The sequence below is a fragment of the Mustela erminea genome, chromosome 11 (genome assembly GCF_009829155.1).
Source record: "Mustela erminea isolate mMusErm1 chromosome 11, mMusErm1.Pri, whole genome shotgun sequence".
NCBI lineage: Eukaryota > Metazoa > Chordata > Mammalia > Carnivora > Mustelidae > Mustela > Mustela erminea.
The window spans coordinates 93,613,021-93,635,108 of NC_045624.1; the positions used below are offsets into that span (position 1 = coordinate 93,613,021).

At 58.8% G+C, this 22,088-nt stretch overlaps 1 protein-coding gene across 1 annotated transcript; it reads left to right on the plus strand.

Annotated features, from left to right (window-relative positions):
- The first annotated feature begins 233 nt into the window (after positions 1-233).
- On the plus strand, positions 234-11,709 carry RAMP3 (receptor activity modifying protein 3). Its single transcript, XM_032305000.1, has 3 exons — positions 234-538; positions 6,626-6,758; positions 10,562-11,709. The coding sequence occupies exons 1-3, from the start codon at positions 478-480 to the stop codon at positions 10,815-10,817; spliced, it is 450 nt and encodes a 149-aa protein (XP_032160891.1). The 5' UTR covers positions 234-477; the 3' UTR covers positions 10,818-11,709.
- The last annotated feature ends 10,379 nt before the right edge of the window (positions 11,710-22,088 follow it).

A 22,088-nucleotide genomic window follows, 5' to 3' on the forward strand; every position in this document is an offset into this window, starting at 1 on the left:
CCGGTCTCTCTTGGGCTCGGAGCCGCATAGCAATCCCGCCCCAGACACCTTCCCAGCCCTCGGCCGCCCGCTTCCCGCCTCCTGGCACACTCCCGCACGCGCACCCACTTCTTCCCGCTCCCTAGGCCGCCCCTCCCCCCCGGCCCGCCCCCGGCCTGCCAACCGCGCGCTCGCCGCCGGCAGCACCCCGGAACTGGAGGGCCGGGGCTTGCACCGGGAATGGGGGTCTTGTCTTGAGGGTGTGCGCTCGGGCTAGGGGGCGAGTCCTGGGGGAGGTGGGGCGCTTCCCGGGAGGGCGCGTCCCGGCCAGGCGCGCGCTCTGGAAGCAGGAGTGTCCCCTGTGGGTGGGCGCGTCCCCGAGGGGGAGGGCGCAGTCTAGGGGCGGGCTCTCCGCCGCCCCACCCTCGGCCGCGTCCCTCGGCGCCCCCCGCGCACCCAGCCGCGACGGAGCCGACCGCGCGCCGCAGCCATCCGGCCATGGAGACGCGAGAGCGGCGGCGCCCGCAGTTTCGGCTGCTGCTGCTGCTGCTGCTCTGCGGTAAGGGCCGCGGGGTCTCGTGCCGGGGCGCCCCGACTTCCTCCGGGGCCGCGGGGACCCGCGCGGGCTTTGACCTCCCGCGCCCGCGCCGGGCCGTGCCTCCTGTGCTGCACGGATCCCGGCCTGCCCGGCGCGCGCGGCTCCGAAGCGGCGAGGCTTGACCCCGGCGCCGTCCCCAGCCTCCGCGGGAGGGTCCTGTGCACCGTCCTCGGAGGATCCGGAGACGACGGAAAGGGTCTGGGAAGGGAGGCGCGGGGTCTCGTACAGGATCTGTCCGGCCAGCGGGCGGGGGCCGCGCCTGCTCCTCGCAGCTGCGATGTCTCGGGTCTCGCTGCCAGCAGGCTGGGGATGGCCTGCCAGCGCGAGCAAGCGAGCAAGCAGAGACAGCGCAGGTTCGGCTCCCAGTACCCTGTTAGGTAGTGAGCTCCCTGTCCTGGAGCTCTTGCGCACCCCACGCTCAGGGCTTGGGTGGGAGGAATCCAGACCCCATAGAGGGCTGGTCCTTTCCACTTGTCCTTGTCCTCAGAGGACAGCCCTTCCGTGTGTGTGCGCGCGTGTTCCCGGGGGCTTGCAGGACCCGGAAGGCGCCGGCTTCTTGAGGCCTCGCTCCCAGGCCCCTCCTCCAGCAAGAAAGTGGGGCTCTAGAAGATACCTTGTTTGTGAATTGGGAATGGGTCCAATGAAAAGCTTGTTTTGAAAAATTTTACTTAAGAGATGATCCAAGATCAAGTAAGAGGCATGTGTGTGTTTGAGGAGGGCTTCCCCTGGAGAGGCTGGGTGGGCAGCCTGCTGAGGGGAGCTGGGGAGCCCTGGCCTGGGGGTCCGGTGCTCAGGGCCTCTGGGAGGGGTCACTATCCCCTGGGTCCTGTGGAAGGCCAGCCTTGCCCTCGCTGGCCCATGTCCCGGGCTATAAGAGGCAAAGTTGACCTTGTTTGAAACTGCGGTCGGCTTTGCTGGTTTGGAATCCGCGAGGAGGTGGGAAAGGGCTTTCCCGCTTTCTGGGCCACCCTTTCCCTGGAGATGTCTGGGTGGAGAAAGTGGGGCTTCGTCTCACCGTCCAGGGTCAGAGCCTAGGAGGTGGATTTTTGTGTTGAAGGGAAGGGTATGTGGTGGTTTCTGGACATCGGGAGCATACCGACTTGGGATTTCAGTAAGCCTCCCCTTCGAGGCACCTGGAATGGAGATTGGGTGCCTCAAGGGAAGGGAGCTCTTAGCCTCATTTCCAGGATGACCGAGGCTCCCCTGGCCTGCCTCCAGCATGGGATTGTGAAGGACCAGAGGCAGACCAGAAGTATCTGGTCCTCCCTCGGTGGCTCCACGGTCTCCCTCCGGCGGGTGGGGCACTCTGGCCCGGGTGGGGCACCAGCCGCTGCTGGTCCTGCCAGAGGGAGGGCCTTGGGAAGGGGCTGCTGGCTGAGTGGGATGCAGGGAGAGTCAAGACCTGCTCATGGTCCCACACCATGTGTCACCAGTGGGGCCGAGCTCTGGAGGTGGCTGCTGACAGAGGCTCCTTGGGGCCCGACTGTGGAAGGCCAGGCAAGGAAGGTGAATTCAGGTTTCTTGGGGTGGATTCCAGACTTCCATTCGGAGGCACCCGCCACCACGCAGGACCTCGGGGTGGCGAGCTCACCTGTTCTCACCCCGATTGTTCATACTCTAGCCTGGCCTGGTGACACAGGTGGTTGGCCGAGAGGGGCCTCGAAGGTCTTCTGACCCTCCTCCTTGTTTTACAGATAAGAAACCAAGGTCCAGGGTGGGAGGACTCTGCCCAGACTCAGGGGCAGGAGTGGAGCCTTCCAGAAACAATGGCCTAGTGCCCCGTGTGGCTGCTCCTCATTTCCATCTGGGGAAGGATGAGAGGCTCCTGTATTTCATTTCCAAATGCCCCTGTAAGAGGCCTTTCTCTGGGAAATGCGTCTGTTTGGTTGTTTATCATCTCCTGGAGTCTGGAAGTCCCCGAGACAAAAGGAGCCCAGCGCTACATTTTCTTCGTTTCCCTGGTGGAACCAACGGAGTTTTGTGTGTCAGCTTCATTCCCGAGACCTTCCTGATGTAGCTGGCAGCCTGTGGCAGCCGCCCACTTTCTTGGTGTTGTCAGGAATCTGCGTCTTTACCTGCTGTTCTAACACTGGCTGGGGTGTGGGGTTTTGCTTGGAGCGCTTGAGCGGGGCGTGCGGCAGAGATGGTGCTAGAATGCCTCTCCCCCGCCCCCCAACCAGGACACTTCTGGCTTGTCCCACGGGGCCTGCGTTGTGCGGACCCAGCGGTGGCATTGGCCTGGCATCCTCACGGCACCCCCCACCCCCACCCCACAGTCCTTGACGGAGCATTTTCCACCAGTCCTGGCCAGGCTCCTGCTGCGCTGGCACTGCCGGTGGAGACTCTGGTCCAGGAAGGAGGAGGAGGGGTGAGAAGAGAGAGGGACTGGGGCAGAGGGAGGAGAACGAGAGGAAGGAAGCACTGTGCTGGCTCTTAGGGGGCTGACAGCAGGTGGTTCAGGCGCGCTGCGGGGCTCCTGGGGGTCCAGGTCCAGGGGCTGCCAATCCGGGGGTCCAGAGGGTCCAGATGTGTAGGTCCAGGTGTAAGATCAGGTAGACGGTCTAGGAGAAGGTGGGTTTTCACCAGAAGGTGTGGTGGCAGCCAGGAGAAGGGGACAGTGCGGGATTTGTGTGGTTTATGCCCTTGTGAGAGGTGGGTGGAGCTCAGGAGACTCAGATGGGACGCTGTGATGACCCTATCAGGGCAAGGCCAGGTCCAGGGATGGGACTGAGGGCTGGGTGTGGAGAATGCGGGTGGACTTCTAGTACCTCTGGTGGGGGGCCCGTTGGGGAGCTGCAGAGAGAGGTGCCTTCGGAATAGGGCAGTGTTGGGAGAAAGGAACACAGGCCGGCTTCATCATTTTTCCCCCGCCCCCATGTGGCTCCCCAAGGGCCTGCGCTCCTGAGTCATTGGTCCCATGCCCATGTGGCCCTGGACCCAGGGCTGCCTTCCTGCCAGCAGCTGGGCAGCGCATCTGGGCAGGATGGTGGGGCGAGGCGGGGCCACAGCACACCCTGGTTCACTTGACTCTGCATTTGCCTGTGGGAAAGTTGCTTTTACCCTGGGCATTTAAGCTGGGGGGTTGGGAGCAGGGACACCGTTCCTCAGGCAACCTGAGGATGGGATTAGCATGAGGGTGTCGGCTCAGGCCAGTGCGACAGACCACTGGGAGGGCATCTCTGCAGGCAAGGTGGCTTGGGCTTGCCCCCCCCGCCCCATGCGCTGTGTTACTGAGCAGGTGGATGACCTTCCCTTTGGGGTGACCCTGTCTTTTTAAGTGCTTCCACGAGCGGGAGCTTACTTAGGACAGGCCACTCTGTGGACATCGGTCCGACGCTGTGGAGGAGACGGCCAGGCTCCTCTTGAAGGAACATCAGCTTGGGACTTGGCTGCTGGCAGCCTGGACGTGCAAGGGAGTTCCCGAGACTGGGTTCAGCGGGAGTGCGAGGGGGTTGCAAAGTGCCCTGGGAGGCCTGCTCAGTCCGGCTCAGGGTCCACCTTTCCAACCTCACTGCTGCCCCTTCACTCCTAAGACCCGTGGGTGCCCCCCCCCCCCCCAGCTAAGCAAAGTGCAGTCTGGCTCTCTAGCCTCCTGTCTGTGCCGGCGCTCCCTCACGGTTCATTTCTGTGATCTCACTGATGTTTCTGTCCACTCGTTTGTTCTGTAAATTACGGAGAGGGGAGTATGGAATCCGCAGCTGTTACTGTGGATTTGTCATTTGTTCTTTGCGATTCTACCCACTTTTGCCTCCTGTGTTTTGACGTCCTGTTATTGGGGGCGTACATGTTTAGCACGGTTACGTCTTCTTGGTGCACTGAACTGTTGGTCACTGTGAAAGACCCCCTCATCTCTGGTGATGTTCTTTCCCTGAAACACTCGCGGCCCGGTATGCACACAGCCGCGCTGCCTGTCTTTGGAGCAGCAGCAGTGTGCTTTCCCCCCTCTTACTTGGAACGTGTTTCAGTTCTTTGTTTAAAGCAGGGTTCCTGTGAACAGCCTGTGGCGGGGTCTGTCTTTGCATCTCAGCTAACAACTTTGCTTCTTCTTCTTCTTCTTCTTCTTCTTTTTTTTTTTTTTTAAGATTTTATTTATTTATTTGACAGAGAGAGAGAGAGATCACAACTAGGCAGAGAGGCAGGCAGAGAGAGAGGAGGAAGCAGGTTCCCCGCTGAGCAGAGAGCCTGGCACAACGTGGGACTCGATCCCAGGACCCTGAGATCATGACCTGAGTTGAAGGCAGAGGCTTAACCCACTGAGCCACCCAGGCGCCCAACAACTTTGCTTCTTAACTGGGGTGTTTAAATCTATTTTTTTAAAGATTGTGTTTTTGAGTACTCTCTGCACCCACTGTGGGGCTCGAACACCGAGGTCAAGAGTCACGCGTTCCGCTGACTGAGCTGGCCAGGGCCCCTCAATCTGACTGTTGGCGTGGGTTGGCTTATGTCTCCCATCGTGTCATCAGAACTTTTTCTCTTCTCTTTTCTGGTCTTTTTTTGGACTTATTTTTTTTAAACTCCTCGCATCTTTGCCCTCTTCATTCTTGTCTCCCTTTTGTTCCCAGAAGTGTCCTTAGGGTCACAGGGCCACCTCCTGTGGGGTGCAAGCCCCTCCCTGAGCCAGGCACAGGCCTCCCCACAGGGCACTCTATGGTCTGCCCTGGGGACAACCCGGCCTGCGGTGTAGGATCTCAGCGGGTCAGAACCTACCATTTCTTGTTGATGGGCATTTCTCCTGCATATTTGCGGCTCAGACTGAAATATCTGCTGCTGCCCTCAGGAACTGATCATTCGTTCATTCATTCATTCTCTTGAAAAGTCTTTTCGGAATACCAATGAGGTGCTGATGGTTTGGGGAGCGAGGGAGCTGCAGACCCACGTCAAACACCGGCAGTAACAACATTGGAAAGACAGGAGCCTCTGTGGGCACATGACTGATGCCCGTCCCTATGGTCCCTTGTGAGTGAGGCAGGACACATTTCCCTTAGTTTACAGATGGGGAAACTGAGGTCAGCTGGTGACCAGTGATGCTGGGTGTGAGCCCGGGTCTGCCCAGTTCTGGATGTGGGCCTCTCTCTTGTTTCCTTCTCTGTGGTTTGTTCTGTGACACAACATTCTCTGCCAGAACACACACAGATGTGTACGCACATGTACACCCCCCCACACACATATGCACACACACATGCACACAGTAGGGCTGTGTGCACACACATACACACGTGAGCACACCCATATTCACGCTTATACCAGGACACACCACAAGGCTTTCTTTTAATTGTGTGGTGGGAGCCAAAGCAGAGGCCACGAGAAGGAAGATTAAGAGGGGTGTCTGGGGGGGAAGGGTGGGCCCGTCCTGAAGGTGGGAGCTGCTCAGGGGGCAAATGAGCTGGGGGAAGGTGGAAGTGGACGGATGGTGGTGTTGGAGGCAGAATTGGAGGGAGGGGGGGCTGCTGGGATACCTGGGGGGGCCCCCGCCAGACCTGGGGAGTGACCTGGCCCTGCTTCTGGAACACGAGTCCCTGCATCTCGTCAGTCCCGGGCCTCCTGGAATGGAGGGGCGGCCTCAACAGGGCTGGCGGTGTCGCCCCCCCGTGGGGGCCTCCGCTGGGGCCCCTGTGGTCCTAGACGGTCCGCAGACTCTCAGGACCTTCTGGGGGTGTGCTCCGGGCACCCACGCCACTCGTGCTGCTGTGGGGCCACTCTGCTGTCCCTGACCCCGTCCCCGGGGGTGGGACTTGCTGCCCACCCCCACCGCATGTGGAAGCCCACCTGCTCTCGGCTTCCCGGACCCCCAGGACACGCATCTCTGCCTGCCACTCTCCCTCACCTTCCCCCTCCCACACCATGTCAGGAGGTCCCTGCGCTCTGGGTCCCATCGAGGCGCCGCTGCGTGTGTCTCCTTTAAGGCAGAGGCTTCACCTCCCTGGCCCAGGCCAGGGCTGTGCGGGAGGGCCCCCAGCTGCCTGTGGGGGGACGTCAGCAGGAGGCTCGAGGGTCACTTTGCAAACCATGTTCCCAGCTGTGTCATGCCCATGGCTGTCCCCTCTCCAGGTGGGTGTCCCCCGGCGGGGGGCTGCAACGAGACACGCATGCTGGAGAAGCTGCCGCTCTGTGGGAAGGCCTTTGCCGACATGATGCGCACGCTGGACGCGTGGAAGCGCTGCAACCTGTCCGAGTTCATCGTGTGAGTGCCCCAGCCCTGCTCACCACCGCCGCCCTGCCCGCCCCGCCACACCTGACCTCCCTGCTCACCCCCGCCCCACCTGACCTCCCTGCTCACCCCCACCCCACCTGACCTCCCCTGCCCTCCCTGCCCATTCCCGGCAGATGCAGAAGTTTCACTGTTTCATTCAGGAACAGTTCCCCCACAGCAGCTGTGTCTGGTCCACGCAGGGGTCATGGGTGTGGACCATACCCCCAGACCCACTGTCGGCTGGGGGTGCTGGGCACTGAAGCCCCTAGAACAGGCATTGGAAATGGGGAGCAGGGGACCTGGGTTTGGGAGTCCCTGAGGCTTGTTCTCTGGGCCATTGGAACGGAGGGTCTGCACTTTCTCATACCCATGAGCGAGGCCCGGGCCGCAGAGCCGGGAGCCTGGGGACAGCGACTGCCCCTTCCACTGCACCCAGGGAGGAACCCTTTGGGTGAGCCATCCTTAGTGTGGCGTGGGGCCGCTGGGGCCACTGGGGCCCCCTCGGAGGGGCCAGCAGAGCCTGGGAAATTCCAGGCGACCCCTTCCCCCAGACCCACAGCCCTGCCAGCCCTGACCCCACCCAGTCGTGGTCGTGAGCGTCCAGGTGGAACTGGGATGTTACCTAAAGGGCTCTGGCGGGACAGCAGGGTGGGGACCAGCATCTGGAGATCTTTGTGCAGCGAGAGGGGCACCCCAGGGCCATATCAGTGCCTCAGAGGCATCGTGAGGCAGAGAAGAAGCATGGCAGGCGCAGAGAGAGTCCTGGGCGGGGGAACAGAGTGGAAGACGAAGGCAGGAAGGCTGAGCTGCGAGTCCGCCCACAGGCCGGGTGACCTGGGGGCAGGAGTTCTAGAAGGTGGGCAGGGAGACGCAGGGAGAAACTCAGGGCCATTTCCAGGTAGGGCTCAGGTTCAGATCCCGAGAGCTTGCCCGGTGCCCGGCACCAAGTCCCCGGACAACAGCACGGCCACGAAGGGGCAGAGGCATGTGTGCAGAGGGACAACAGTGGGCTAGACACACGTGAGGACTCGGGGCCTCACACGCCCCACGCAGCCCTGGAAACCAGGAGGGGCTGGGGGCTGGGGTTTCAGATTTCTAGAATGCTTTTCCCCGCTAATCTGTCATCATGGAAACAGCGTCAGACACGCAGAGCTCCCGCCTCATGTTTCTCTGGCGCCCTTTCTCGGGGTGCAGGGGTGGTACCACTCCCCGCCCCCCAGATAGTGAGCAAACCACAGAAGAGGATGAAGTCAGAGGCAGAGGGCAGAGACAGAGCGTGAGAGCGGGTGGGCAGGTGTGGCAGCCGCGGGCGGGCCGAGGGGTCCCAGGGGCAGTGAGCGCCGGGGGGCCTGTCCCCACGGTGATCCGTGTCTGAGGTCACTGCCCTTGTCCTCGGCCCACAGCCAGCTTGCTGAGGATGGAGACTCCCTCCTCCCATTAAGGGGTGGCTGCTAGCGAGGTTTCCAAGTGCCGTGCTGTATTGCCTAAGAGCAACAACGCAGGAAGCAAATCTTGAAGCAAATCCAGGAGCTGAGTCGGAAAAGCGACTGCCTGGTGGGAGAGGGCACCTGACCGGGGGCTTCTGGGCTGCGTAGCCCCCAGACATCGGAGCTAGAGCTGCATTTCTTTAACTGTGTGTGCAGCGCCCCAGGAGCTGGAGGGAGGGTGCTCTGGGGGCCACACTCAAGGGGGACACAGGGAGGCCCCCGCTCACTAGGGGACGCTGGGGAGAACAGAGTCTTGGGACCTGGGTTCCCCGATGTCACGCATACAGTGCCTTCCTTGTGAAGAACCCCTCGGTTGTGTCTCCAGCCCGACCTGGGGCTGGCGAGTTTGCAGGGCGTGGGGCTGTGTGCTAATGGCAGGCTGCTGGGGAGTGGTGGCCTTTGCAACATTTGTCGGCCCAGCTAGCCCCCAGTATTCTCCAGAAGCACCTGGCCTGGGCACTCAGCATGCGCCTCCGTGAGCCGATGCTCAGAGACGGGTGCTGTGCTCAGCGCTGTGCAGGTACACACGTGGGTGCACTACCTGATCCTCTCCGTTATCCTCCTGGAGAGGTACTATGAACCCCACTTACAGGTGGGGAAACTGAGGCTCAGGGACCCAAGAAGCATGGCTGAAATCTGGAAGGCGGTCTGCACTGTTGTGCACGGCCTTCTGGGGGGCGTGGCTTCCTTTCCTGGCTTTGTCCGCTTGGGTCCAGCCTCATCTGGCCTAGTCTTGGCCCTGGGGAGAGTGGTGGGGGGCCTTCTGGCAGGCAAGGGAGTCAGAGCAGGGGTTCTCGTCAGACTCCAGGGATGGGGGCTGCCTCAAGCAAAGGCTGGGTTGGACCTCTCCTGGGTAGCAGGTCACTGAGACCGGGGTTACAGGGGGTGGGTCTGGGAGGATGGGGTTCCTGTGGACCTGACCTGGGCACATCCCAGGCTCTGGATGTGACTCACCTCGTCCCTTCTGCTCCTGGCTCTCATCCATCTGTGTGGGCTCCTCCTTGTAGGCCTTACCTGGGGGGTCCCGGTGTGTGACCTGCATTCCAGCCAACGCGCTAGAACCGTGCCAGGAGGGCTGGCCACCCAGAGGGCCTGGCTGCGGGAATCCACTGCCCTTCGTTTCCCATCCTTGCTGGGTGGAGACAGCATCTGTGCGGGAAGCAGCTCCTTCCTGTTGATGGCTCAGGGCAGGCCACGTTCCCCAGGACAGTGCAGAAAGGAGGACGTGGGGCACAGGGCCTCAGGCCTGCCTCGCCCCAGCCTTTGTTCCCATGTGAGCCGAGGCTGGAGCCCGTGGGCCTCCTGTTCCTGATCTGCAGGCGGCACTCAGCCAGGTGTGGGAAGGCACGGGCCGTGGACAGAGCCGGTGCCCCCTGGCATGTGTCGGTCCAGCCCTCTCCCCGGAGCACCCTGGGTGATGGTCGCCAGTCTAGGCTCCCACCTCCAGAGGCTGCTCGTTGTGCTCAGGGCGAGGTGGCTGTTTGGCCGACTCTGGGTGCCCGTGGCTGCAGCCCCGGTCGGTGGTTTGAACTGTCCAGAGCCCACCTCCTGGACAGATGTGGCACCTCATCTGTGGCATGCTGTGTGCCCTTCAGAGGTTTGATGACACGGACAGGGAGGCCCATGGGGGAGGGGGCTTGAGCCTGTCCTGTGTGACGGAGGCTGCCCTCTCCTGACCTGGCAAAGGAGGCAGCTGGCCCTTGGCCTTGGAGACCCCTCCCCTGGGGTCCACAGAGCATCTTTGATGATGAGTGCCTTGTGGGTCATGCATCCCTCTGCCTTGAAGGAAGGGGTCAGGCCCTATATGTCCTCTGGGCAGACTGGGCCCGTCTGGACCAGGACTCCCAGGGAGTTGGTCGTGGGCATGAAGCATGGACAGAACTCAGCCGCGGAAGCTCCGCTCTTGGTTGAGATGGGTGGTCTGCGGTCTGGGCTGGATGAGCCCAGGGTGTGTGCAGAAGTCACCTCACTGGCCTGGGGCTTCAGGTGCAGGGAGCTTGGTGGCAGGCATGCAGCAGAGCGGTGCAGAGCATGGTTGGGCGTGTGGGGGAGGCGGCTCAGGCACAGCAGAGTCCGACTCTGGCCCAAGGGAGGAAAGGCTTGGCGGCGGGATGGTCACTTTGCCCCAGGAGCCTCTGGGGAAGCAGACGGCATGTGGCATAGGGGCCGTGCTATCAGGGTCGCGAGGGCGCTTCCTTCCTCAATGTCCAGAGCCACCCAGGACTGGGCCCCAGCCCCTCTCTCCGGGGTGACGGCTCGCTTGACGGGGACGCGGGGGCCCGGTTGTCACGCCCTTGGCCTTTGCAGGTACTATGAGAGCTTCACCAACTGCACGGAGGTGGAGACCAATGTGGTGGGCTGCTACTGGCCCAACCCGCTGGCGCAGGGCTTCATCAGCGGCGTGCACCGGCAATTCTTCGCCAACTGCACCGTGGACAGGACGCACTGGGAGGACCCCCCAGACGAGGTCCTCATCCCGCTCATCGCCGTGCCGGTTCTGCTGACCGTGGCCATGGCTGGCCTGGTGGTGTGGCGCAGCAAGCGCCCTGACCAGCTGCTGTGAGGCCCGGCGGTCGCAGGGGCCGCACCTGGAGAGAGGGAAGGCCGGGCTGGGGACTGGGGAGCCGCCCCGGACCCGGACCCGGACCCGGACCCGGACCCGGCGGTCGTGGGCAGGCGCCACCCGGCCCTACAGCCCGCTGCACTCACGCTGCTCACCCAGGCTCTTCCTCTTTCTTGGGCCGGGAAAGAAAACGTGCCAAGACCAGAGCCCGAATCGCTGCTGCTGTGCCCACCGCCCAGGCTGGGTGTCCGGGTGGTTCCTTCGCAGAGCCCTGCCTGGCCCCGCCGCCGGGCCTCCTGCCCCCGACCCCACCGCCGGCCTGGCTCTGACTCTGCCTCCCAACTCCACTCCTGCCCTGGCCCCATCTCCTGCCCTGGCCCCACCCCCTGACCTCACCCCACCTCCTACCCTGACCCCACCTCCTACCCTGACCCGCCCCTCCTGCCCTGACCCCTCTGCCTACACTGACCCTACCTGTTCTGACCCCACTCCTTGCCCTGACCCCGTCTCCTGCGCTGACCCTGGCTCCACCCTCGGGCTGGCTCCACCCCCTCTGGCGCCCCCGGCCCTCCCTGGCCTGGCCTGCCCGCTCACATCCGGGCAGGGGTTCAGCTAGATGTGCGCTTGGGGTCTGTGGGATCTTGCTGCGCTGTGTCTGAGCCCTCCTGGCGGGGAGCCCACACACGGCCTGAGGACGGAAAACCCCGGCAGACTGAGAGTCAGGCCTGGGTCCCCTGGTGGCCAGGCACCGCCTGAGACCCCCATCTGTGCCCCCGGCGCAGGCCTCCTTGTAAATCAGGCCCCTCTGGGCTGGGGTCCCGTGAGCTGCGCGTTGGCTGGCTCTGTCTGTGCTGTGTGTGCTTTCTCTGAGTAAAGAGTCATCGCTTCTGGCTTCCCTGGTTTATTTCGGGGTGTTCGGAGACAGGCTGTCTCTTGGGGCTGACAAGTCCTCACTCTGGTTTTCTAGATAGAAAGTCACTGAGGGACGCCCCAGAACCCCAAAATGTCAGAGTTCTGAGGCTTTCAATTGGCGGCGGATGGTGGGGGGTGCTGTGGGCCGATGGAGGGATGCCGGCAGGTGCTGGCAGCCTGGCCTTCTGGGCATTTCGGGACCACCTGGCAGGTTTTCAGGGGAAGGGCCGATCCTGGTCATGGAGGCCTCCAGTGGAGCAGTGGGCCGAGGCCTCCCGCTGGCTGCTGTCCCTGTCCAGTTCCAGGGCGGTCTTTCAGATGTGGGCTGTGGTCTCCAGTGCTCCTTGCTGGGACCACCAGTGGGGCTGGGCTCTGGGGGAGGCTGGAGAGAACCGGCAGGCAAGTTCCATGCCCTTCTCCTGCTCCTCTCGCCAGCCTAGCTCTTGATGACCTTCCTCCGTGAGGGTCTGAGCAGAATGGAGCCGGCTGCTGCTGGTTCTCCAGAACCCTGTCCTGCTGGGATGCGGCGGTCACACCCAGGGATCTCTGCCACCTGTCACCTGGCCTGCCAGAGGCTACCTGCTCCTGGTACTTCATGACTGCGTCTCCATGGCTGGGTCCTTTCCCTCCCACGGGGAGCCGTCCTCTTTCTGCCATCATGCTAAAAATCATCTCTGGTTGGAGGTGGGGAATGAGTGTCTTCTACTCAACTTTGGGGGGGGCGACAGGGCACAGAGCAGCCGGGGGGATCCTCCGAGTCCCACGTTTGCGGAGGGTGACTGCAGGAGAGAGCGTGGCATGCCTGCTGTGGGTGGACAGGGCCGAGGGGCCAGGGCAAGGTGGTGCTGGGTGGTGCCAGCCCCGGGCTGCCCAGGACGCTCTGGGGTCTCCCAGGTGCATTGTGTTTGTAACTTACGTCCCCGTGCGGCTGCGTGCAGTCGGGGACCTTGCTGGCCTGGGCTCTGTGTCCATTCCCACACTCGGCCTGGCTCAGCCATCTGACCCCTGACTGCGGTCCCTCATCCCTATATGGTGGACGTATGTCACCGGAGATGAAGGTAGACCAGGGCTGCAGAAGCCGCTTCCCTCGGCTTTAGCTTCTGAGCTCCCCATGTTTTGTTTCGAGCATCTGGGCTGTTTAGAAGGATATCATCTGGGTCCGTCTGGGCGGCTGCAGCACACGCCACACCCCGGGCGGCTGGTAAACAACAGAAAGTTACTTCTCATGGTTCCAAGGGCTGGAAGGTCCAAGATTCCGGCTGGCAGATTTGTGAGGTGTCTGCTGAGGGCCCATGTCTGGGTCACAGATGTCCTCACACTGTCCCTTCTCAGGGGAGGGGGATGGGGGACGGGGGAAGAGGGACGGGGGAGGGAGCTCTTTCATGAGGTGCCGATCCCATTTGTGAACACTGGGACTTAGGAACTCAGCACATGAGTTTGGGGAGGACACAAACATCTTGACCTCAGCCGATGTGAAAGGGACCCTGTCCCCCTCTGTGGACCCGATTCCTGCTGGGGACAGTCAGGGTGAGACAAAGCCATGACATCATTGCTTTCGCAGGTGCGGCCTGCTGGTGGCTGTGCTCACATAGGCTGCATTCACGGGAGTCTCTTGGGGATTTGCCCCCCTGCAGGAGCGTGGTTTTAATTTTACTGTTGGAGGACTGAGCTCCCCTTCGCAGGATCGACACCAACCAGATATTCGTGAGGATCAAGAAGATATCGGGGATGCACACGTGCCGTCTCGGTTATCCAGCTCTAATTAACTAGGTGGCAGGTGCTGTGAGGGCTGGGGTCCATGCAGACAGCATTTGCCCTTGGAGGGCTCCCTGTCTGTGAGTCTGGGAGATTCGAGGGGACTGCAGGGAACTCTGTCTCGGGCGTGTGGCCGGCCTGGCAGCCAGCCGGCGTGGGGGGTCTGGGGCAGCTGGGTTGCGGTCAGCACCCTGGGGTCCAGGAGCCTCACCCACACGTGGAGGCTTTCAGAAATCAGAAGATCAAGTAAACACACACATTAAGGGGCACCTGGGTGGCTCAGTGGGTTAAGCCTCTGCCTTCGGCTCAGGTCATGATCTCAGGGTCCTGGGATCAAGCCCTGCATCGGGCTCTCTGCTCAGCAGGGAGCCTGCTTCCCTTCCTCTCTCTCTGCCTGCCTCTCTGCCTACTTGTGATCTCTGTCTGTCAAATAAATAAATAAAACAAACCCACACACATTAAGAGTGGGAAATGTATACCAGCGAAGCCTGATACAACATACGTGTACCGTTTACCATCTGTCGGTCACCTACCTGTCTGTCCTTCCCAAATGGAAATATCCATTCTTTTCCAACACCCATGGGAACTGATAAAAGTGAAATGATTTTGGCCACATTCTTAGGTTGAAAGTACTTGAGAGGCAAAAGAAAGAGTTTTTTCACTTGGAAAGTGCAAAAAAACTTTCCGTATAATTTTGGATTCAAGAGTCAAGAAAAATGGAAATCACGACTGCTTTAAAGTCAATAAGGATGAAAAGCACAGTTGGCGCACCAATGCACACGAGACACATCTGTGCTCGGTGGTGGGGGCCGTGCAAGGTGTCTGGCGCTCAGCGTGACTGACCACAGTAGGGGCCGGCATCCGTCCTGCCATCGGCCGAAGGCCCAGCGTGGGGGGTTAGTGCTGGGGGTGTGGATGGGCCCCAGATCCCTGCGTGGCCATAGCGGTGTGTAACCTTAGATGCGCTTTCCGGAAAATAGGAAAGATTGAATAAAATTTTCTGAGCCTTCAACTCAATATGCTAGTAACCATAGCAAAGAAAACACATAAAGTATAGAAGGAAGGAATGAATAATGATGGGAACAGAGCTAACGAGACCGAGAAGTCAGAGACGACTTGATCAGTAAACTGGCACATTTGTTCTGAAGACGGGTGGGGTAGAAACTCCGAACAGAATAATCCCCACGGAAGAAGTTGCGAAGTTACCCAGATGTTAACTTACAGGGTACGACAGTGGGCCCTGGGTGCGTGTTTACGAGGATCTCCATCATCTGTTCCCATGTGATGTATGAGCTGTCCCAGATCGTAGACAAAGACAGCACGTTCCCTAAGTAACGGTACACGGCCACGGTCACCTTGACCCACTAGGACGTGTCCTGCCGAAGGTGACAGCCCGAGCACGACCAACAAGAAGTGGCTTAAAAAAGTTTGTGTTTGTATTGCATATATTTTAAATTTTCTGTGTATTATGATGTTTCAACATTTTTAAAGAAGATTTTATTTATTTATTAGTGAGAAAGAGAGAGCGAGTGCCCAGAAGGAGAGGGAGAAGCAGACTCTCCATTGAGCAGGAAGCCTGATTCAGGGCTCCATCCCAGGACTCCGGGATCATGACCTGAGCTGAAGGCAGCAGGTGCCTGTACCCGGATGTTTCAACATCTTAAAAACTCTTTCCGGCTGGGAAGAGACTGACCTTCCAGGCTTAGCCTGTTCTTGGAGGAAGAGCCCAGGGGAAGCCTTTGAGAGCAGACTCCACCTGGACCACAGAGGCAAGAACTCCGCCTGCATCATCCCAGGCCAGGTACCAGGCAGCTAAGGGACACCCTTGTCATTTAGAACCTGCTAGAATTATTTAAAGTAGCCGGTTTTAAGCTGTTCACCCTGCCCTGCCCTGCCTTTCCCATGGAAACCCCAGTAGAGACTCTGGCTGGGGCTCTCCCCACCTCCAGCTTTTGCCTCGTGATCACCAAGATGGCCCCCCCACCAGGGGGTGCGCTGTGCCTCCTGTCTCTGGGCCCTCAAGGTCCAATTGCCTCTGTTTCCTGAGCCTCTCCTGTGAGTCCTCTGTGGCACACACCCAACTGACTGTCCCCTGGCTGGGGCCAGGATCCAGGGACGTCATGAAGAAACCAGCCTCATTACATCCTTCCTGGAGCTTGCCTGCCCACACAGCTCAAAGCATTCCACCTGCATCCGGGGGTGTGCAGCAGGGGGTAAGGTGAAGGGCAAAGGCATTGTCTTCTTGGGATTCTACCTTTTCTCCAGGAAATCTAGCTCTTTTAGGGCTTCTCCCTGTGACTCTTGGCCAGGCTGGTCTCACAGTCCCCCTCTAGCTGCAGGAGAGGCTGGGAATGAAGCATATCACCTCTCAGCTCCCAGAGGAGAAGCGGGGGACAGAGGGGAGGGAATGAGCAGCCCACACCTGTGCCACCTCAGCAGAGTAGGACGGGGGCCCAGAGTGAGCACAGATAGGCGGCCCCCAGGTACCTGCTGGTCCTGTGTTCCAGCGGCGAAACGTCAGATGCATCCCTTTCAGGGCCAGGAACGAAACAGAGGGGCTCACATTTGAGGCTGGTACTCAGGCTTATGGAGGGGACCCTCGTCCGTGTGGTAAGACTATGAAGTGAAAGGGACATTGATTGAAAAGGCAAGGTCAAAACGGCCATTACGTGCAGATGTGTGATCGTCTATCTAAAAAATTCATGAAAATCAATTAAAATAATCGGAACCATGAGGTTTCATGGTGACATGAAACAAATCTGCACACAAAATCAATAATCTACCTATGAAACAGCAATATTCAATTATAAATTAATGTAAGGGATACCCTATATACAATAGCCATAAGCTATAAAATATCCAGGAATAAACCAAATAGGGCAGACACTAAGAATCTAATACATATACATATACATATATAAAGAGCTTCTACAAATCAACTGAAAAAAGATAACCCGATTTTTCAATGGGCAGTTGATAGAAGGAACTACGAACAGGTTTATGCACGGCCTGTAAGGACACGAGAGGAGCGAAGTCCCAGAGAAATTGAATTAGAGCAACGAGATAATAATATTTATTTGAAAATGACAAAGATGGGCAACATCAAGTGTTGGCAGGGTGTGTTGACAGGGTCCTGGTTTGACAATAAACCAATGCATCATTTTTGGTGGGTGACTTGGCGGTCTCCGTGGAAGGAAAGGGCATTCCTCCCCCCCTAGTGGCAGTTCTGGACAAATACTGTGTCCTTGAGCGTAAGAGACCCGGGGAGCATGTCCTGTAGCCTTGTTTCGGCAGTGACAGATCGCTGCCGATATGAATGTCCTTCAACTAGAGATGGCGGAACAGAGGACCGGGTACATGTTGCGGAATTGGGACTGGATAAGACAGAAGCTGAGTGAGCCCACCGGACTGAAGACAGCGACAGACCCTGCACGGATCCCGATAGTTGTGCCCCGGGGGCTCCGAGGAGTGAATGCCAGCCAACAGCCGACATCTGTGGTTCCTTCATTTTCCTCTGCCTCTGGCTTTGGATGGAGCGTGAGCTGATCCCAGGGACTCTACCAGATGCATGGCTGCCCTCCAGGAGGGACTCTTCCTTTGGAGACAGAGCATCAGTGGGAGGGGGCCCCACATGCGGGGAGGGGGGTATCCCTGGTCTTTCTTCCTCTTCGTTTGCTTCCAGCCCTGCCACAGCACGAGCCTCATTTGCAGAGCTGAGCTGCTGGGCGGGTCTCAACCCTTTAGAAGGCAGATCTGCAATAGGTACCCATGGCTGGGTAGCTGCCGAGCAGAGTGAAGCAGATGCTGGTTATCTTGTAGGGTTTCTGAGTCGGGGACCTGGGAGTGGCTCAGCTGGGTGGTCGTGGCTCATCTGAAGCCTTGGCCAGGGAGCTACTGATGTGGCGCTCATCAGGAGACCCGGGCACCTCGCCACACGCACCTCTTCTGGAGCTACTGAAGTGAGAGCGGGAGAGTGTCACAGCACACCCAGCATGCAGACTGCGGTGACTTTTTAATCATTTTTTTTTTTACAGATTTTATTTATTATTTTAATGAAAGAGAGCAAGAGTGAGCTTGAGTGGGGAAGAGGGACAGAGGGAAAACAGACTCCCGGCTGAGGCGGAAGCCCGATGCGGGGCTCGACCCCAGGACCCCGGGATCATGATCTGAGCCAAAGACAGACGCTTAACCCCCTGAGCCACCCAGGCGCCCCAAGCTGTGGTGTCTTTAATAATGGATCCTGGCACCAAAGAAGAGAGTTCTGCCATGTTCTGCTGGTTATACGGGCCAATCTGGGTACAAGGCAAGGTAGGGGATGACACAGGGGTGTGACTGCGGGGATGTGGGATAATTAGGAGCCGTCCTGGAAGCTGGCTCCCACGCTGTGTCTCTGACCAGAGGAAGAGGGGAAGGGGCCATTTTTGCGGAAGAGGGTGGGATCGCTGGTGTCTTTGCCTTATTCCTCTTGCCACTTTGCTCTCAAGGCCATTTGAGGTGTGTGGACCTGTAAAACAGCATGACTTCCATGACCGTGCTGGGAAGCTGAGCTTCCACAGGCAAAAGAGGAAGCTGGCCCCTACCTCACACCATACACACAAACCGACTCAAACTGGATCCAAGTTCTCAAGGTAAGAGCTGAGGGTGCAGTCTTAGAAGAGAAGATGCAGGGAGAGCTTCCTGATGTGTGGTTTGAGATGCTTCCTTGGACAGGACACCAAAAACACAAGCAACAAAAGGGAAAAAGCAGAGAGGAACTGGACTGCATCAACGTTTGAAACTTGCACACGTTCAAGGACACAATCACCAGACTCAACAACCCATGGAGTGGGGGCTCTGACAGGGCTTCTGCCCAGATGGGGCTGGGCAGGTGCTGACAGCAGAAATGGGGGCTCGAGGAGGGGAGAGAGGCTTCATAGGACTGGTGCTGATCTCAGTTTGCCAGGCAGAGGCATGAGAAGTGGGCTGGGGAGGGCACTGCTGGGCCCATGTTCAGGGAAGGAGATCAGTACCTGGCAGGGATTTCTTGGACGGACTTTTAGGCTGCTCTGCAGAAGCCCCCAGACCCACCAGCTTGCTTCTTGGCAAAGCTCTGCCCCACTACTGTCCTCAGTCCGAAAGGGACACAGCCACCAAAGTACCCAAGTCCAGCTGTGGGCGTGAGGGAGCTCACAAGACAGAGGGCCCATGGGCCAGGGCGTCCTTGTTAGATGTGCCTGACCAGAGCCTTGGGATCCGTGGCTCCTGGAAGGTGCTGGTTTCAGAGGTGGTGAAGGCCATCGGTAAACTGTGCTGAGTGTGTGTGTGTGTGTGGGCCCGGGGGGCAGGAAAGGGGGGTCCACCCCAGCTTGTACCTGGCTCCACAGCGCTCTTAGCATGGGGTCCTGGCCTCCAGTTTCGGCTGAATATGATAAAGCCCATAGGAGGAGGAGATCTGGTGGGGACGTGGGTGTTGGGGCTATGAGTGCCAAAACGAGCCAAATCTTCCTCCTTTATGGTGAGAAGTCCATGCATACTGAACAAAATGTGGTATTTAGGGAGATGGAGGAGATCCAGCTTTAGAAGGAAGGACATCCTGCTGTGCCCAAGAACATGGCTAGAGCTCAGGGAATCAAGTCAGAGAGAGACAAGTACCGTATGATCTCACTTCCCTGTGGAATCTAAGAGAACTGAGTTCAGAGAGAGAGTAGAATGGTGGTTCCCAGGGGCTTGGGGGCAGTATAGTGGGGAGATGTCGGTCAAAGGGAAGGAGAATCCAGTTCTGAGATGAATGAGTTCTGGGGATATAATGTACGTACGGCAGGGGTGAGCGTATAGTTAATAACTGTGTTATATACTTGAAAGTTGCTAAGAGAGTAGATCTTAAAATTTTGCACCATAAAGACATTGTAACCATTTGGGGTGATGGGTCAGTTCACAAGGTATTGGATACACACAGCACAAAGAGGACATGGAAAGTATACTTGATACATGAAGCGTACCACACTCAGAGCTGTTACATTGTACGCTTCTACCTTAGGCAGCATTACATGTCAATTGTATCAGTAAAGCTGGGAAAATACAGCTTTATTTAAGGGGTCAAAGCAAGAGGGAGGAGATGGGGGAGGGCAGAGCTGTTGACTTTATGCGCTGACCTCACTAAATGGTTTCAATGGGGTGTGAACACCTCTGGCAAAACAGAACAGGGGAAAGGCTGTGTGTGCGCTGGGGCTTCTGTGATGGTGAGTGCATGAGGCCTGGCGGGTGGGGGGGCGGCACGTGGCCTGGGACCTCCACCCTGGACTGCGTTCAGGATTATCCTGGCAGCCGTGGGCTTGTTACACCTCTTGAACAGGGACCGCCCTGGGCTGCATCATGGGTGAAGCCCTGAGGACACCAGGCTCGTCCCAGCTGTTGGGGAAGAAAGGCTGGGCCCCTGCCCTCTTTGCCTTCTACCTGGGCACACCCTGTTCCAGAATGCCTGGGCCAGGACTACAGAGATGGGCCTTGTTTTGGTGTCAAAGCTATAAAAAGATTTCTGGGAAAAAAACCCAGAACATTTATTGGCAAGTTCCCATGATTCGGGGAAGAGTGGACTGTAGCGGTAGCAAATGACACGGCTTTAAAATGACACATTTATGACATGTCCCCAGGACAAGACCCTGTTGTCCAGAAAGTCTGGGCCGTCCGGGAGGGCCCGTGGCTGAGGCAGCTAAATGGCGTTTGTCTCTGCCCTTCGTCACGTCCAGATGTCCTGTGTGGGTTCATCAGCTGGCTTGGACAGGTGTCCTCAGTGCCTGTTAGCCAGGAAGCCAGTGGACCTGCTGAGTGTTAGGTGTCCCTCCCCCAGTGTGGGGCTTGGGGAGGGTTTCCAAACTGCTCAGGGTCTGAGTTCCTGAGTCATCTCTGTGGCTCCTAGGGACTGTCTCTGTTCCCTGCACTGCCAGCACCCCCCCCCCCCCCGCCACCTGCTCAGAGCAGGGGCTAGCTGGAGAGCACCAGTGGGGGCAGGAGCCTTTCTCAGGTACCAAGGCTTGTCTGCATCTGGGTGCTGTCTTGGAGCAGGAATCTGAGCTGCATCTTTGTGGACTGGGGTGGGAAGCCTGAGGTCAGAGGGGTCAGTGGGCTGGCAAGGCTCAGGCCCTGCAGAGAAAGGCACACCTGGAGAGGTTCCAGGGGGCCCCAGAATGTGCACGGCAGCCCAGCTCCCCTGTGAGTTCTGTCTGCACCAGGGCATCCGAGAAAGGCTCTTAGAACTTCTTATGGGACAGGAAGTGACAGATCATGTCTACACGAAAACACAAAGCCAAGTACACCAGGTTGAAAAATCAGGTTTCCAGTTCCTCGGAACCTGTGTGCTTTCCCCCATGGCTTCCCATCCCTTCCCCAGAAGCGAGCACCGAGAGGGAAGACCGTGCAAGGATCTGGGGACAGGATGGCCATCTATTCGCCCAGGAGAGGGGTCCTGAAAGGAAGGAGACCTGTCTCACCTGGGTCTTGGGCTTCAGCTTCCGAGACTGCGAGGATGAAATTCATTCATGTTGCTCGAGCCGCCTGGTTTGTGGTGTTTGGTTCTGGGAGGCCCTCCGCAGATTCTGGTTTTGGGAAGAGCAGACCCTACCTCACCCCTAACTTGTAGGATCCCTGGGGACAAGATGCCACGGCTCTGGTTTTCCTTCTTCAGGGACAGGATGGGATAAATGAACCACAGCATTTCTGGACAAGAGCAGCGGGGTCTGGGCAGTGGTCCTGAGGCCCTGTCACTCGCTACCCCCTGCCCCTCTGTGTCCCGTAACTTCATGGGACAGGGAAGGAACCACATGTGCGGCATGTGCAGACTGATGTGGAAGCTTCAGGAAGAAAGATGCTCAGTAATATTTTTCGAAAGGTAAGTGACTAACACAGTGGGTATGAGTGCAGACCAAGGGGCAGAGACGCCTTCTTCCCAAGAGCCGAGCTCCTGGGACAGGGTAAGAACTCGGGTTCTTGTCACTCACGGGCAGGACGGCCTCATGGGGCTCCAGCACGAAGGCGGAGGGACCTGGGAGGTTCTGGACTCCGGACTCCTCCTTTTCCTCTTCTCCTTGTCTGTTTTCTGACAGTGAGTTCTTCAATTCCCAGGGCGCATTTGGGGTACATCCGGTTTGGTGGGGGGGGCGGCGAGAGGGCTCCGGGGGACAAAGTGAGGTGGCCCAGGCGATGGGAGCAGTCGGGAAGGGGGGGACAGGGAGGGAGGGGCAGAAGAGGGCGGGGATCTTGGCGGCTCCTTTAGCCGGAAATGAAAATGTTTCCAACGACAAAGGCGCTGGAGGAGAAACGTGGGACCTGGGTTTCCTGGAACAATAATAGCACATCCTTCCCACAGGGTTCCTGCGTTCCGGGAATGGTGCCCAAGTGCCCGGCATCCTGTGGTCCCCCCGTGACCCTCGGGACAGATTCTGTTTGTAATTCTCTTTTACAGATAAGGAAACCGGGAGCCCAGTGTGGTCAGGTAGCGCTCCTGAGGCCACACAATCCCGTTGGGAGGTGGAGACAAGCTTCAACCCCGGATTCTGTGATCCCACATGCACTCACCACCCCTGGACTGACTTGGGCACAGGAGAGGCACATGTCTCTTTGTGGAGAAGG

Excerpts from the sequence above, each read along its gene's own strand:
- RAMP3 (XM_032305000.1), top strand. The coding sequence starts at position 478 with ATGGAGACGCGAGAGCGGCGGCGCCCGCAGTTTCGGCTGCTGCTGCTG. Across the intron at positions 539-6,625 it reads GCTGCTGCTGCTGCTCTGCG|GTGGGTGTCCCCCGGCGGGG; the intron begins GTAAGGGCCGCG and ends TCCCCTCTCCAG. Across the intron at positions 6,759-10,561 it reads AACCTGTCCGAGTTCATCGT|GTACTATGAGAGCTTCACCA; the intron begins GTGAGTGCCCCA and ends TGGCCTTTGCAG.